Source organism: Ischnura elegans, chromosome 4, assembly GCF_921293095.1.
Source record: "Ischnura elegans chromosome 4, ioIscEleg1.1, whole genome shotgun sequence".
NCBI classification, from domain to species: Eukaryota; Metazoa; Arthropoda; class Insecta; order Odonata; family Coenagrionidae; genus Ischnura; species Ischnura elegans.
This window is the reverse complement of record NC_060249.1, coordinates 126,878,741-126,894,546: the sequence shown is the minus strand read 5'-3', so window position 1 is coordinate 126,894,546 and position 15,806 is coordinate 126,878,741. Positions and strand designations below refer to the sequence as shown.

At 36.7% G+C, this 15,806-nt stretch overlaps 1 protein-coding gene across 1 annotated transcript in view; it reads left to right on the top strand.

Moving 5' to 3' along the window:
- The window catches only part of LOC124158023 (nesprin-1), a 199,545-nt gene that overhangs the window by 89,244 nt on the left and 94,495 nt on the right, over positions 1–15,806 (top strand). Inside the window, exons 33-37 of the mRNA XM_046533169.1 lie at positions 161–353; positions 3,538–3,808; positions 8,317–8,494; positions 9,040–9,235; positions 12,837–12,911. Coding sequence (XP_046389125.1) covers positions 161–353; positions 3,538–3,808; positions 8,317–8,494; positions 9,040–9,235; positions 12,837–12,911 — 913 coding nt within the window. The remainder of the gene's footprint in view (positions 1–160; positions 354–3,537; positions 3,809–8,316; positions 8,495–9,039; positions 9,236–12,836; positions 12,912–15,806) is intronic.

Below are 15,806 nucleotides of genomic sequence, written 5' to 3'. Positions count from 1 at the left end.
TAATACATTTTCTTGGCAGATACCCTTATGTGTGTGTGGGAGTGGAATGACCCTCCTTCACAATAGCTTCGGTGTGCATACAGTAATCTTCTTTTGCTTTAAATGATATCATCCATAACATCTGATGCCTTACTTTGGTTGATTTCCTACTTGTTGCAAGGTGGGAAAAACTGGAGGAAGGTCTGAAAGAGTATCAAAAGCAGCTGGATGCCCAATCTCTGCAATGGAGTAGCTATCAGGAGACATTGCATCAAACTCTGGCTTGGCTTGAGGCGGCTGAGAAGGCTCTACACCAAGAACCTTCAGCATCTGCTTCCCCCCAGGAGGCCAGATCAAGACTGCTGAAGCACAAGGTAGTAATGTAACCTTATTTTTTCATATTTTTCCGTTGTACAAAGTACATGTGTGTTCTATCATGCCTCAAAATGCTTGGAATTAATCATTAGTAATAAGCATTATTAGCCAATGATATCCTAAAATGAAGTGTAAAAAAATCACAAAATCACACTCTTATTTCAACTAAGAGAAATTACAATGGATTTTCCCATTGACTGCCAGGGGAAAATATTCACCTGCACTGGGAATAGAACCATGGAACTTTGGCTTTCCAGCCCACTGTGCAGACCACTCCGCTATCCACGTTCCGTGATTCCCTTGGCAATTACATAATGTTAATTTCACCACGTTTCATGCAGCTGGCCTGAAATATACTTCGTACATTTTCAATGCGATTTCCATTTCCTTGATGTCACTTTGTTGCTATACATTTGAAAATGTGAATATGCTATATTGTGCCTAAAAATTCAATTTCTAGAAATAATTTGTGTGGTCTTTGCCCTAGAATTGCATATTAGAAGAGTTTCTCCATAAGCACCCGTCATGATCTATGTTTTTTTTTTAACTTGTCATGTATGTGCAGTCACTTTCAAAAGTTGGTCTACAAAACCCGGTGCAGCCATCTGCTTTATTTTCCAAAGTCGACCTTAGCGCATTGCTTATGCGTTTTGTCCACTGGGGATCAATTTGACTTGATCGGGTTGCGCAAATGGTGCAACTTGACTACTTTAACCCTTGCCAAGAGCTCCAGGCTCGATTTCAGAGGGAGGAAGACCATGTGAACCCTCCCCCCCACAGCCAAACAATTACACCGTCGAAGAAAGCTGTAAAGAATTTAAGGTTTTTCCATCAAGTAACTCATTGCAAAAAGAAGAGAGAGGAACATCTGAGTTGTTTGGTGAACAGCACATATGTATTATACAAAGAAAAGTTTATGATAATTTTGAGCATGATACTCCAATATTATTCTCTCCACATTGTCTTGTGAAAAAATACGTAAATGGAACTGCAATGTTAATATGGTAGTTTGTGTTACGGTTATCATCTGTGCACTTGCTCACCTGTGTTGGTGGCGAAGGGATTTCAGTCATCTTTCAATTTTTACAAGTGAAATAGCAGTTACTCCTCACGTTTAAGTTTATTCGGAGTAGGACCTACATTTTGAACACCACTACTTTTCCCATCTTGGAAATAGAAAATTAGGAAAATGTCCTAATTTTTTTACTTGGAAAAAACTAATGGCTAAGCAATTGTTTTATGAGATAAAATAAATTTTGCTTTATATTTCTCAGATGAGCAAATGGATTGGCTTGAATTGCTTCTTAGATAAATAAAAATTTTCACTGAAAGAAGTAGTGAGATATTTAGAGGTATTGACTAAAATGACAGGCTTTTAGACCACAATGATTAGTCGTAGGAAGTGTTGTCCTTTTATTTCTGGGTAATACTCATGCATTTGTATTTTTCTGTGTTTATTTTAAATACTTCGATGAACATCAGTGTGGCATTATTGGTGTGAGTCAACCATTTATGGTGGTCATGGAAAAACATAATTTACTTGCCCCTCTGAAATGAAAAAGGGATTTAATTTTTATTAAAAGTATTCTGATAATGTTGGATTACATGGAAGATTTTAGGAATCACCCCACCAACTTGAACTTACCACTTTAATTAACAGTGACACCCATTCACAATACGCCCTTCCATTCTATCCATATCCTTACTTTCATCCTTCCCCTCCCCCCCTTACCTCAAATCTCTCCAATATGGATAGGACCTACTTCTTCATTCATTTTCCTCTCCGTCCATCACACCTTTTCCGTTCTTTTTTATACTCGCATCTCTGATGCCTTCATTCTTTTCTTGTCCCTCTTCCAATGTTCTTCTAAGTTTCCACATCGTAAAGCGCTATATCCAGAGCAGTATATCTGGTAGCTAATAAATATAGTGTTAATTAATTGCGCATAACTAGTCATGAGGTACCCAACATGGTATATTTTTGATCAGATGAAAATTATGCATGTGCAGTTTTGTGTTCTTATAGGAATACAATCAGTATTTATTCACCTGTAAGATTTGCTCAAGGTATTCATTGCATGAGTGTAAGTTCTATTATTGCTGTGAAACCGCATATATCTATGAATGTGGAGGACATGACATGCATGATATCACAATGGTGCCAATTACGTCTGATTCTAGAAAAAGAAAGAAACAAAAGAGGGGGAAGACTTAGTTTGACCTCTCAGTAAAAGGGGCAAAGATGAAAGATATACTAGATGTGCCTTGAAATGGTAAGAAATAGGCAAAGAAGTCATGTAATTAATGCTTCCGATGGTTTATTAATTATCAAAAATATATTACTAATGATGAAGATGTGGGTTAATTACTTACTGATACCTGGAATATATTAAGCATTATTTAAATGCATACAAGAAAAAAATAGAGAATAGAGAAGAGGGCATACAAGAAAAAAATCAGGGAAGCCGAAAGACTATAATGATACACTAATATCTAACTCCCTAAGTACATATCCCAAAAAACATTTTGGAATATTATATAAAATTAACAAAATCAAAGTAAACGCTTTCAAAATATTAGGTTATTGATAGATAACCGACGGATTTCAGATCCTAAAGAAGTAGCTAGTATTCTGAATGAGAATTTTAATGAACCAATTTGTATTACTAACAATTTACCTGCTGTTCATGACACAAATACTCCTCCTAAAGAGCTCCTAGACCTAGCAACTCATTCTCCTTAGCCCCCACTGATGATGCCTCGGTGAGACTGTCTCGAACGGTGAGAGTAAGTCAAAGTGGCCCTTTCAAGGTACAGAAGACATGGGCAGTACCCGAGTTCGAGCTCAGCGGAAAACATAGTTGTTCGAGCTGGCTGTGGGGACCTACTTTTGAAAGTGACTGTACCTATAAATAGTAGTGTGGTAATTGATTGCATTGGGTAAGTTATTCAGCTCATTATTCAAATACGCAGCAATCATTCACTATCTTTTCAAATGTGTACCTTCCTTCTTTAAAGCAATGATACTTCTCTGAATGTTGATGTTTTCTCATTAGTAAGGTACCTAGTATACATGGTTACTAAATATTTTATGTTATTGAAAAATTTACTTTTTACTGTATGTATTAAGAATTATGCTTGGAAAACTATTAATGTGATTCTTTTCAATTTCTCTCGATGCAGACCAATTTGCAAGAGGTTTTGTCGCACAAAAGAATCATTGAATCTCTAGGTGAAAAAGCGCATGCACTCGCACAGTTAAGAGGAACGCAGGTTGACATTCCAAAAGTTTCTGATCAAATTGGCAAGAGATATGAAAAGCTTGTGAATAATTATTTGGTGACCATAACAGCTCTTGAAGAATCTCTCGATGCCACGCAGCAATTCCAGGACCTTCAGAAACTATTCCAAGACATCCAAAAACAACTGTGGGAGCGCTTGTCTTCATACTCTGGTTAGTACTTACCCATCTAAATTAACCCAAAATGGCAATTATGGTAAATGAAAAAGAATGATAAGTTATGGCGGCATAAAAATCTTCATTCCTTCATTCTCTCATAAGTTTAAGATAAAAAAAAGATGCGAAAGTTGCCACCTGCTTTACATGATTGGGTGACATTGTTTGAGTTTCTAATGATTCGCTCATTCAGAGAGAGCCATTTGTTGAGGGAAGGAATCACTCACAAAAGTGTAAACAGCAATGAAATGCATGAGGGTGATATGAGAGGTATGTAGCAGAGTAACAGAGGAGTGGGAGCATGCGGACTTGAGTTTGTGACATCATCAACGTAAAAATGTCAAGGCATTCGATATTTCACTGTGATATTTCGCTTGAGAAGTAGGTGATGGAACATAAAGGGGAAAAGTATGAGTCTCTTTATTTTTCAAAAATGTCACACACTGCGATTTAAAAAACTGGGGAATAAGTGCATTATCATGTCTATCAGCATTAATCAGTGGCGAAGCATGGATAAAGACTGTGAAGGACAGAACCCTCGGCTGTAGTGAAACAGGAAGCCATAAGGCATGTAATCAGCTTTGATAAATAAAGAGTCATTGCTGGAAGTGGAAAATTTCTAACTGAGTTTCCTGAAGTTTGTCACTTTCTCATCTCATATTGACGTGTGTTTCACCGGTAAATGCTTCAGTTGCCGTGAGGTGGATTTTGCACTTCCTTGGGATAGTTTCACGTCACAGTGCACGCACATGGTTCTCTTTATGTCAATAAAAATGTTTCTGCACAACGAAAGAAGTTTATATAGGTATATCATTAAATTAAATTGCAACTGAGCAATCTGCAACACAATTAACAATGTTTATAACAACATTAACATCACATGCAATGAGTTGCAGGAACTGATCGAGACGACTGGAAGGGGTGGGTAGCAGAAGCATATGTAAAGGATAGGTGGAGGGGAAGGAGCGTGCTCCCCCTGTCTTTCAAGCAATGAGGCTACAAATGAGGGTGTTAAGGATGAACATGTCAGATGTTGATATGTTGTGACGTTGTTGCCTTCGAAGGATTTAAAGCAAAGCAGGGCGACCTATATGATATGTATATACAGTTGGCGTTTCCAGGCCGTATCTTCTTGTGTGACAGTACAGATGTCACAGTTGTTTCTTTGAAAATTATCATGTTTGGACAATGTTGAATATTGGTACACCCATGTCTCGTATAGCGCAAGGGATGCGATCCTTGGGGTCTTTGCGCTATACGAATTTGCGTTATACGAGAGCGTTTTAACATAGGGAAGATAGGGATGCGTTCCTGGTAGCATAGGTCTTTGGTATTGAATTTCCTCTAAAACATCTATATTCCCATAAAAAGCCTTAGAAAACATTATTTCTATAAATATTTATAGTTTAAAACATCTTTAAAGATAGTATTCACGCATTCAAAGACTTTTATTCACGTTAAAAAAAATTCTTACGTGCTTTCGAAATTCCATCCTGTCGTGCGGGTGGGCTAACATCTGCTATCTCAGGGGATCGTAATGCATTGCCGGCAGTTGACGATTTTTCAAACTAGTCTAAAAACAACTGTTGTGTCACCCAGGCCCTTTTGTCGCTCATCGAAATGACAGGAAAATGCTACTTTAAATGCCATTTCTTAGCAAGCGGAGTTAATGAATGATAAATCATTTTAATTTGAAGTCCTTCGAGTCATTAGCAGCTACGTGAAACAGTCTTTAAATGCCTTGAAATCTGACCCAGGTTTTCCTTCCCTGAAAATGAATGAACGAGAATGCATTCTTTTCCAAAAGAATATCGTCTCGTCAACACTAAATCTAGTTGAGGGGGAAAGGAGCCACTTTCAATAACAGCTTGGAGTTCATCAGAAAATGTTGTGGTGGCTGCACTATCAACACTTGCAGATTAACCTGATATCGCCGCACTAAAAATACCTGCTTGCCGTTTAAATACTGAGACCAGCCGGAGCTTTCACTAAATGTCTCGGAGCGATTACCACTCTCGTCTTTTTGTACTGATTCACTATGAACTTTCCGTATGTGTAGACCGCTTGGTTGAAGTTGGTGCGGCTGAGGTCACTGATATTTTAGCTTCGTCTTTATTCAGAATAAGGCATCGTGAGTTTAAACTTCCACGCAATATCGCTTTGACGCTCTCCATTTTCAAAGCAATTGACCTCTCTCAAGTCCTCTTCTAGGTTTATGGTTTTTCTTGATAAATTATTGATTTTTCTACACGCATTCCTATTTTTTGCCATATTCTCTTGGTTTTTACTCTGTATGACTCTATCTAAATCACCTTCTTCTGCTGAACTGTATTCCTGAGACGCAGAAGGCCTATGACTGCGGGGAGGGAACGAAGCCATTGTGTTTGAGACTCTATAGCGGACCCTTTTATGTGTTGATGCTATTCATGCGCAACTCGGCCACCGCTCCATTTCTCCCCCGTGAATACCGATGACCTTGAAGGCTTTGGCGTAGACCCTCTACCTGGAAGTCAATCGCCCGGTAACCTACGACGGCAAAAATACGTCTCAAACCGTATTGCTGAAAAAAAAAACTCATTTCCACTAGCCCCACGCTTAATTAACGATCTAAATTATTTATTATCATTCTGTTAAGGAGACGAGATAAATCTTCGGTAGGCAGGCTATCTGGACCCAATTACGAGTAATACTTTTAGCAATTGCATAGCAATGAATTTCGATTAATATATAAACAAAAAAGAAGATTTGAGGCATGAAATAATATTAATATGTATGCGTAAATTGATAGAACTTACGTGTGTACTTAGCGCAAGTTCACGTTTTATCACGAGAGCGTTTAAAATTTTTGATTAGGCTACACTGCGTTGCAATGTTTCCCCTAGGAACGAATTTGCGCTATATCGAAATTGCGCTAATCGAAATTGCGCTATACGAGACATGGGTGTATTGTCTTGTTACAACTAAAAAAAACTTTGTTTCGATCAATCAATTTGTTTGATCAATTTGAGCTTAAAAAACCTAAATATGTTAGAAATGCAACACATTCTTTTTTGAATCTCGTGCATGTCATCCAATTGCTGAAAACTACCGAGACATCTTCACATCCAGTAAGTCATTCACCTAGCATTTGTTCTCCAGATGGGGAGAGTTGAAGCAGGCAGGATGAAAAAGTTCAGTAGGTGAGATGGGGTAGGGATGAAACACGTTTCCATAGTTCTTGATATTTTCCTTCGAAGATAATGAATTATGGACTGTGTGGTTTTGGAAAGGAAAAAATATCAGAGGCATGGGATGATGGAGGGCCGAGAGTGTATTATTTTAATATCTGTGATGTAGTCACTTTTGACATCGTTGTTATCTTATGGTGTTGAGGTTCTCCCGATGGTTGTTCAATCTCTTTGTAAGAGTCACACTATGTGCCTGTCATATTTTGCTGTAAAAATTTCCACGGCTAAAATTCTGTTGCATAACCCTTAAAAGAGCTTTTAAACGAAACGGTGAATGAGTAGGACAATCATCGCAGTGTAACGGTGAATACAAAGAGATGATCGGAACTCTTTCTACTCCCTCTTATGGGACGCTGCATTCATTGAAGCATTAATTTAAAATTTTGGATCCAGATCCGACGTCTTCAGCAAATTTGTATCCGAAGTATGCATCTGGTGAAGGGCAATATCTGTGAATATTTGGATCCAAGGTATCCAATCTGACCATCCCTAGTGGATATATTACCCTGTGATGGCACTGGAACCTAATGGAAAGAGCACTATGCTGATGATTGAGAGATCTCGTGATCAAATCCTGTGTGGAGCCTTTGGACACCCACAAAATGAATTCTCGACATTGCAACGGAAAGGAACCGCTAGTCCCTCCTCCCATCCTGTGTGTGTTTACTGGCTCACGGCAGAGGCTGGGGTGAGCTCTGCCTCTCTAACTTTTGTTTGAACCATCGATGGGGTGTTATTTAGTATTTCCATAAAAGTTAGTGCCCAATCTTTGCTACTGCTGTTCAAGTGCTGCATATATGTACATATTTTGTGCAGGACATTAATACTTCATTTCAAATACCTGAGTCAGGGGTAATTGTCTTCTGAAACCATAATTTGAAACTGTGTGTACTCAAAATCAATGCGGATTAAATCCTTCAAGATGCCTCCCTCAACTAATCCTCACTTTAAAAACTACTGATCATCACAGGAATGATGTGTTTAAATCAGTTCACCAACATATATTTAATATTTTTTTTTCATTTTGCTGTTTGAGTATTCCTTATGTGTGCAAGTGCTAAATTGTTTTTTGTGATTTTATCCTGCCAATTGCTTAAGAATTTATCCAACAATGCCACGTAATGAAAGTACTGATAAGACCAATTTTGATGCATCCCGTCAACTGCATTCTTACCATATGCATTATATTTATGATGGCTTACATAATTGCATTGTTATTTTGATTACTATGTATTTGATGATCCATCATACATTCTATGGTTGTCTTTACTCTTCCAGATTACACGGGGAATGTTTCTGCTCTCAAATCACGTTTAGAGAAGGTGATCGAATTGGACGCCAGTAAATCAGAAGCATCCAACACATTAAAATCTATGGGAGACCTAATCGTCAATAGATCTGAAAAATTGCCTCAGAGAACTAGAGAAGCTATGGAGCGAGAGTTAGCAAACCTCAGGTACATAAATACCACCTAACCACCAGTATAATTAATACCTCCTGTTTTTCTTGGGTTTAGATTGTTCAGTGAACTGATTTTTCCTGATCAACTTGCCCAACTGTCCACCTTTGTTTGGCAGTCTCTTCTTTGAATCAAAATTCCCCTTTCATTCAAGAAGTGAGCTGAAGTTGAGCTGTTAAAGAAGTTGCTCATTATTTCCATTGTGTAATTGTGCATACATATAATGATAAATAAAGGTGAAGAAATACTAATTAATGGGTTAGTATATTATATGTATGGGAAATACTAATTATAGGGTTCAGAATGCAGGGAAACTGAGTGGAATGTGTAAATACGGCATTCATCATGCATGGGATTGATGGGAAAATTGATCAAACATGAACCGAAAATTAAAAAAATCAGGGATATGCAAAATCTAGGCCTGTAAAAATAGGACATTTTTGCTGTTGAATTGTGCCTCATGACTATTAAAAGGAGATGAGGTGGTAACAATCTTGCTGTTTGCAATTTTACCGTCTTCATTCTTGAATCCGTCTTCTCAGGTTTGAATTTGAGAAGTTTAGCACTTCTGTTGGTGATGTGCGGCATAATCTAGAAGACAGATTGCAGCAATGGGCAGAATACGACATATCTTTTGAAAGGCTATTGGCTTGGCTTGCTGAGACAGAAGCAACACTGAAAAACTATGCACCCAAGTCCACCCTGGATGAAAAAGATGAGCAACTTGAAAAGTATCAGGTAAAATTTTCATTTCCACTAATTTTAAGGTGAAATGGAGTTGTGATATTGAAAGAGTTGAATAATGGGAATGAAGTATCATTGTAACTTGAGTTCCTGATCGATTATGTCAATGACCATTGATTTTGTGTGTACATATGCTCATGTATTGTGCGGTGGAAACTTCTCATTGAGAAATATGCATGTTTAGTGAGTGAGGCATATTGTTTTTGTGAGGGCTATCCACAAAGTAACGGACACAGGTCAGGGACACAGGGGGTCTAACTTATGGAGAATGTTGTATATGTGTTGTTTCTCTTTTTTTCTCTGCAAATTTTATAATGCTGTGGAAGTTGTTACTATGTTGGGCAAAATATTATATGTCAATCATGTCAATATGTCAATCTGTGACTTAGGTCGATGCACAGCAATGTGTGAAGGGGTGCATGGCCAGTAGGTGAAGAAGGAAAGGTTTGAATTGAAAAATGGCTGTTATCATTGGAGAAACTAAGCTGCTTGGTTTTCCTCCGTGTGTTACCTTCTTCTTGAGGAAAATATATTGATGTTTTGTGGATGTGAGGTAGTTTGGTAATACCGATTCAGAAGACCTAGATGTGTGAATTATCCATAAGTAAAGGGAGAAGGCCACTATCGCATTCGTTATGAATAGTTTGGGGTTGAGCAACCTTTGTCATTGATAAACTGACAAAGAAAATAAGCTGAGTGATGTGGGGAAACTTCAGAGTGAGATGAGGGACTACATCTCGACTCCTCTCACGAAGTGAAGAAGATGCTGAACTTGAGGCAGGGAATGATCGATTGGGTGACCAAATCTGATGAAGCACATATCCATGATTCTGAAATTAATAGGACAATAACTAGGGTCAGAACTTGAGTGGGCACTATGATAAAGGGTGTAAATTTAAATGTGATCATTGAGTAATGATAGTCCTTATTATTTGCCAACTCTTAAGTGTGTGTTACTTTGCGGACTGCCCTCATATATTCATAATTGCAGTGCAGGTGTAAAGGAGTTCTTGAAATAAAAATCTTAAATTAACAGTGATTATTATCTAATCAGCACTATCATCCTTCGGACTTTGATTCAAATGCATTCAATCTTTTGTGCACTAGTGCTTTCAAATTTTCCTCATTCATTTACAAACACAATTTACATGCATTCAAAACTGATTTTGGAACAAAGCCTATGGCAAAAATACTCAAATTATTTTAATCTTTTCTCTTGATTTCACATCTGGTTTTTAATCAATCATTACTACAAAGTGATCTCATCAAGTTTTTTTGTATCTTCTACACTTAAAATTCATTGTCCTGTACATATAGAAAGCTGTGGGCTTATTCATATATGTATAGAGCTGTGAGCAGGAAAATGTGAAAGAATTTTGATCAACCATAATTTGGCATATTCTCTGCTGGCCTAAACTTGAGTACATACATGACTTCCGTCAGAAGAGGCAAGATGGGTGATGAGATCACGTGATTGAAGATGGTTGTAAAAACAAATTCAATTACAGTGATACCTCTATTTTACACTTTTGAATGGACCACTTACAAAAAGTGCAAAATTGAGGATATTGTAAAATAGAGTATCATTATTTAAAGACGGTATTGTTTGGGACCTGATAAAAACTGTGCAAAATCAGGGAAATTGTATAATGGGGGATTGTAAAATCGAGGTTTCAGTGTAATTGCTTCATGTGAAACGTTTCACATCAAGAAATGGTATTCAGTTATTTTCTTTCTGGTTATTGTGAAGTGAAGTGACAGTTTTTAAAATTTTATTTCTGATATGGCCTTGCATACTGAGTGTTAAAGATACTCTTTTTCTGCAATGTTTTACGAAATAGGCCAAATTATTTACTTTTCGATGGTGTGTAGAGTGTGAATGGTTTATATTTTATTGAGTTTCTATTGGAGCCATGTAAACACTGAATTTCAAATCCGACTGTAGTTTGAGTCGAGTTGAGCTAACTCAAGGTGTTCTAGTCAAGTTCAGCTTACATTCCATTACTCTTTAAAAAACTTACTCTCATGAGCTGAATTCCAATTTGGTTTCTTAAATGCCATCAGTGCAACAAATGGAACAAATTGTGTACCCACTTGAGTTTGTATTAAATTCATTAAAGCTTTCTAACACTTTGAAAATACCTAACATGGTAGATTAAATAGTAAAATAATAGTGTGGAGCATTTACTTGTATGTAGTCTTATTGATGACGTGCGTACGTATTGTAAATCAAAGCCCACGTGATTGTTTTTGGTGGTGCAATTGGGTTCTTCGGAACTGAAATTCATAAGCAATTTAAAGTGGCCAAAACACATCATGGAAGAGAGAGACTGCTCTTGTGTTGTTTCTCCGAGGCCAAAAACCAAGTGAGGAGGGAGGGGCGATGGGGTTGGTGTGCTGTTGGGATATGTATGCAAGTAGTTTTGCCCTCCCACCCACCCCATGACCTCAGCTTCAAATCGCAGCGGTGCCGGTAGAGAATTTTAAGTGGCTGACCCCCTTTCCCCGATTGAGTGGAGGACCTTTCAAGCGCAACACTCCATCTGTCAGATTGGATGTGTAGCCGTGTCCCATGGGCACCTTTCAATAAGAGCAGGCTAATGCCGACGTCGGGTTTCCCTCCACCCTTCCTCACCTACCCTTGGTGCGAATGACCTTCGCTGTCAGTTGCCACCTTCAAAAACCACAACCATTGGGGAATAACATAGCTGACTGCATTCAAAGCGGTATAAGCGGTGACTGAAAATATTCCATTTCATTGGGCGACATGGCTTGCTTTTCCCTATTTCCTTGAGGGAATATTATTATATATATGTATCGGAAAAAAATCAATTTATTTGGAAATTTTGCTTTACATACTATGCTGTATGCTAATACAAGAAAGATGATGGTTTTTCCGCCACTCCTACTAGAGTTAACTCATGGGATTTATTCATGGCTATCAGATTAAAACTTTAAAAATACATAGTGTCACATTTTACTTCACAATTACTATTTTTCCTTATTTGACACCATAAAAAAGTCACGAGTGTTGTTTGGATAGCTGGAGCAATCTTGTTGCTGGCCTTTGTATCACTACTTGTTGTAAGGTTATTAAAGTTGACCGCAATTTAGATTTTATACTTATGTGATCTTGTGTGTCAGGATTCACACCTATCTGCCGAATGAAAATTTTTAGGCTCAAATGGCATAGTTTATACCCGACATGCAAGTTTGAGTGAGCAAAAAATGAGTTTATTTGTACATTGTCTACAGTGTAGTGTGCTAAAATAAGTTAGTTTACCTTTTATAGCTATCCTCAATCCCTTTTCATTATTAATTTAATTGTGTCAACCTTTAATGTGATTGAAAATTATGGTTCAAATAATTGAACGAGGATGCCATTTTGAATTTTATTAATAAAAAAACATGTTTTCATTTTAACAAAATTCAACATTTGATGTCATTCAATGGGATAAAAGCATAATTGAGTTTTCATTTGTTATGTTTGTGCATATAACAGAAATAATGTGTGATTATTGTGTTGCCTCTTACTAAATTATATGTGAATTTTTCTGGTGATGAACATGTGCTAATTATATGATTTGTCTCTTAGGATCTCATTAAAATAGTTGAATCCAGGAGTAGGGATGTGAAGGAAATTGTTACCCTAGCTGACCACCTAGAACAAGTAAGATTATTGTAGTCAGTAGCTAATGTATTATTGACTCTCTTATGTTATTCTTTCTCTCTGAATTCTGCTTCCCTTTTCAGATGGACTATCCCTAGTTATATCTCTTAGTTTTCCTTTTTTGTTTTATATATTTTACATGTACTTGTTTTAAAGTTTGAATGAATGTAGTATATATTTGTGAGTGTGTAAATCAACGTGCATTGTCAGACCCCAAATGTCTACATGGAAGGTTCAATTTTTCAGTGTCTTGTTTGAGATTTTAGTTTGCATTCGATTAGATAAAAATAAATCCCGGTCTCTATGCAATGATTATATCATTTAAAACTCAAGTACATATAGTATATGGTTTGATTAAACAATTTTCAGTTATTTCAAATTACTTTTAAAGTTGTTATTTGGCGGAAAATTTTTCTGGTTTCTTTTGATTGTTATGTACTTAATTTTGTCATATTGAGGTAGCTTGTTGCATAATATTGAGTAGTTAAATTTTTGTGCTTGATATTTCTTTGCAATTAGACTCTCACGGTGATAATGATGTTGAGACATGTTGGAGTGTCTTATGAGCTTAATATCTTTGAATGACTTTTTTAGGGTAAACAAATACATTATGCTTTTGGTATTAAAGCATTAATACATACAAGCAAACTTCAGTTATGATGTGCACATTGGGGGAGGGGGTAACACTTATCTCATGCCGTAGGCAGTCTGTATTATAGTTCATGAGCATTATTGCAGAAATGCACAATGTATAAGTTAGTGAAGCCATCCATAATTAGGCTATGCATAATTCTTACACATAATGCTGCTCCAGACAGTGTGAGATGAAATCATGGCTATTATAGTTATCAGTAATAATATTAACATGGCAGCACTTACAACAGTCATTCTAACTTTACACGACAATGGTTGATTATTAGGCTGAATGCTGATTAAGTGTAATTATAAATGTGTGCCTTGCAGAAGTACTTGGGCTTTTTCATTTGCAGTGGAAGCTGAATGGTTTTCTTGGTCCCATGCGTCTAAATAATTTTCTGCTTAAAGGGAGATCTCTTACTGAATGCATCTCTAATCAATTCACATCACTTCATTGATATTGTCAGGTACTTTCCCAATTTTAGGCTCATCCAGTGTTCACCTTACCCACTTCTTGCTCGCTATTGATGAGAGGGAAAAACATTTTTTGTGTGATTTTTGTTCCAGCCTCATAATTTCTTCAACAAACAGTAGCACAGATACTTGAGAGCCATTTTTGGGCTGCAATGACCTCTCGTTTGAGCTGCAAAATATCTTAATCAGTTTAGAAAGATTTTTTACCAATCAAATAATTCAGTAACACTTGTTCAGAGAAAACTGGAAGGAGAAGTGCCTTTGTTGAGTCAATAATTCTGATCATGGTGATGGGTCAATTTCAACTGGATGGGTCTGCCTTTTCTGAGTGAGATTGTTACAGAAAGATTCGCTTATCAAATGTTTTGTGGGTTGACTAAAGAAGCAAATGGAATGCTAAATTTTGTGTTTTAAAAAACCCTGTAGCAGTTGAAATTTTCATTTTTTGGGTAATATGTACTGATTTTATAGGCTTTTGAATGTGCCCTATTAAGTGAAAACATTTTTATGCATTGGTGAGTTATTTCATCATAGATGTATTGATGACTCATGATGCTAAACCTGTGAATTCTAACTTACTTAATTTCTTTCTTCATGGTCATTAGTCCTATGATTCAATCCTAAGGTTGGTGTGATAAGGCAGCCCTTCACTCCATCCTTGTGTCAGCTAACCTTTTCACGCTCATGTATTTCTTCTCTTCTGTCTTTGCACGTGTTCCTCTTTCATTCGAGATCTTCCTTTTACATTATAGACATCTCCTTGTCTCTTGACAATTGTTTTCGTCTGGCCATCGTGCTTCAAGAATTGGCCGATTAGGCTGTTTAGTCTTCTTATCAAGATTTTCATGAGGCTTCTCTTCTCTCCTACTCTTATTATGACTTTCTCCATTTGTACTTATTTGGTTATAATCCCTGTGGTCCTCCTCATTCTCCTGTAGCACCGCATTTTGAAAGTCTCCACCCATGACTTCTCTGCTGCTGTAATTGCCTATGATTCACTTCCATTGAAAATGTTTCTGCTGTACACTCTGATGTGCATTAACAGCTGTTGTAAATTGGAGTTCGAAAGTATGTCCCAAAAAATGTAAAAATGGTCAAGTTTGCTGCTAGGTCTGTAAAATTTGAAAAGCAGGTTGTATTTTGGGAGACAGTACTTTTGCTAAAACCAAATTTTCAGTGTACTAAACCATGTTAAAATGTAATTGTTTTTTTTTGAATCATGGATGATTGGTCAGCTTTTTGACCACCCAAATTTTACTGCACCTTGGATGTTCAAATATACTCATGTATTACCCATTTGTTTACCAGAATGTGGTTAGTTTAATTTAAGGTAAAATGAGACTTTTTTCATTTTCAAGTCAAAATTTTGTGTAGAGTAGAAGATATTATGATCTATTTTTTACAAATCAATTGCATATTTTATTTTGAAAATTTTGCTGAAAATTCTCTATTTATATATATTTTTCAGATTTTTTTAGGGAGTAAAGGTGAATGTCATGAGTTGAAAAATGCATTTACCCATTTAATTAATGGAGTGCAAATCTCTGGGAAAAGGAATTTTGGAAATAATTCTAATTATGACAGTATGGAACTGATTGTAAAAGTGTAGAGATAAAGTGTTTTAAAGATAATTCCTCCAGACATATAGCATATAAAATTTGGCCCTTGGCGTTCTTTTCTGTGAAATATCTAATCTTACTGGGCAACCAAGCAAAATTTGTGTTGTATGAATTTTGTGAATGATTGGTTCTGTGAATGAGTGGTGTCAATTTGAAGCATGCTCCT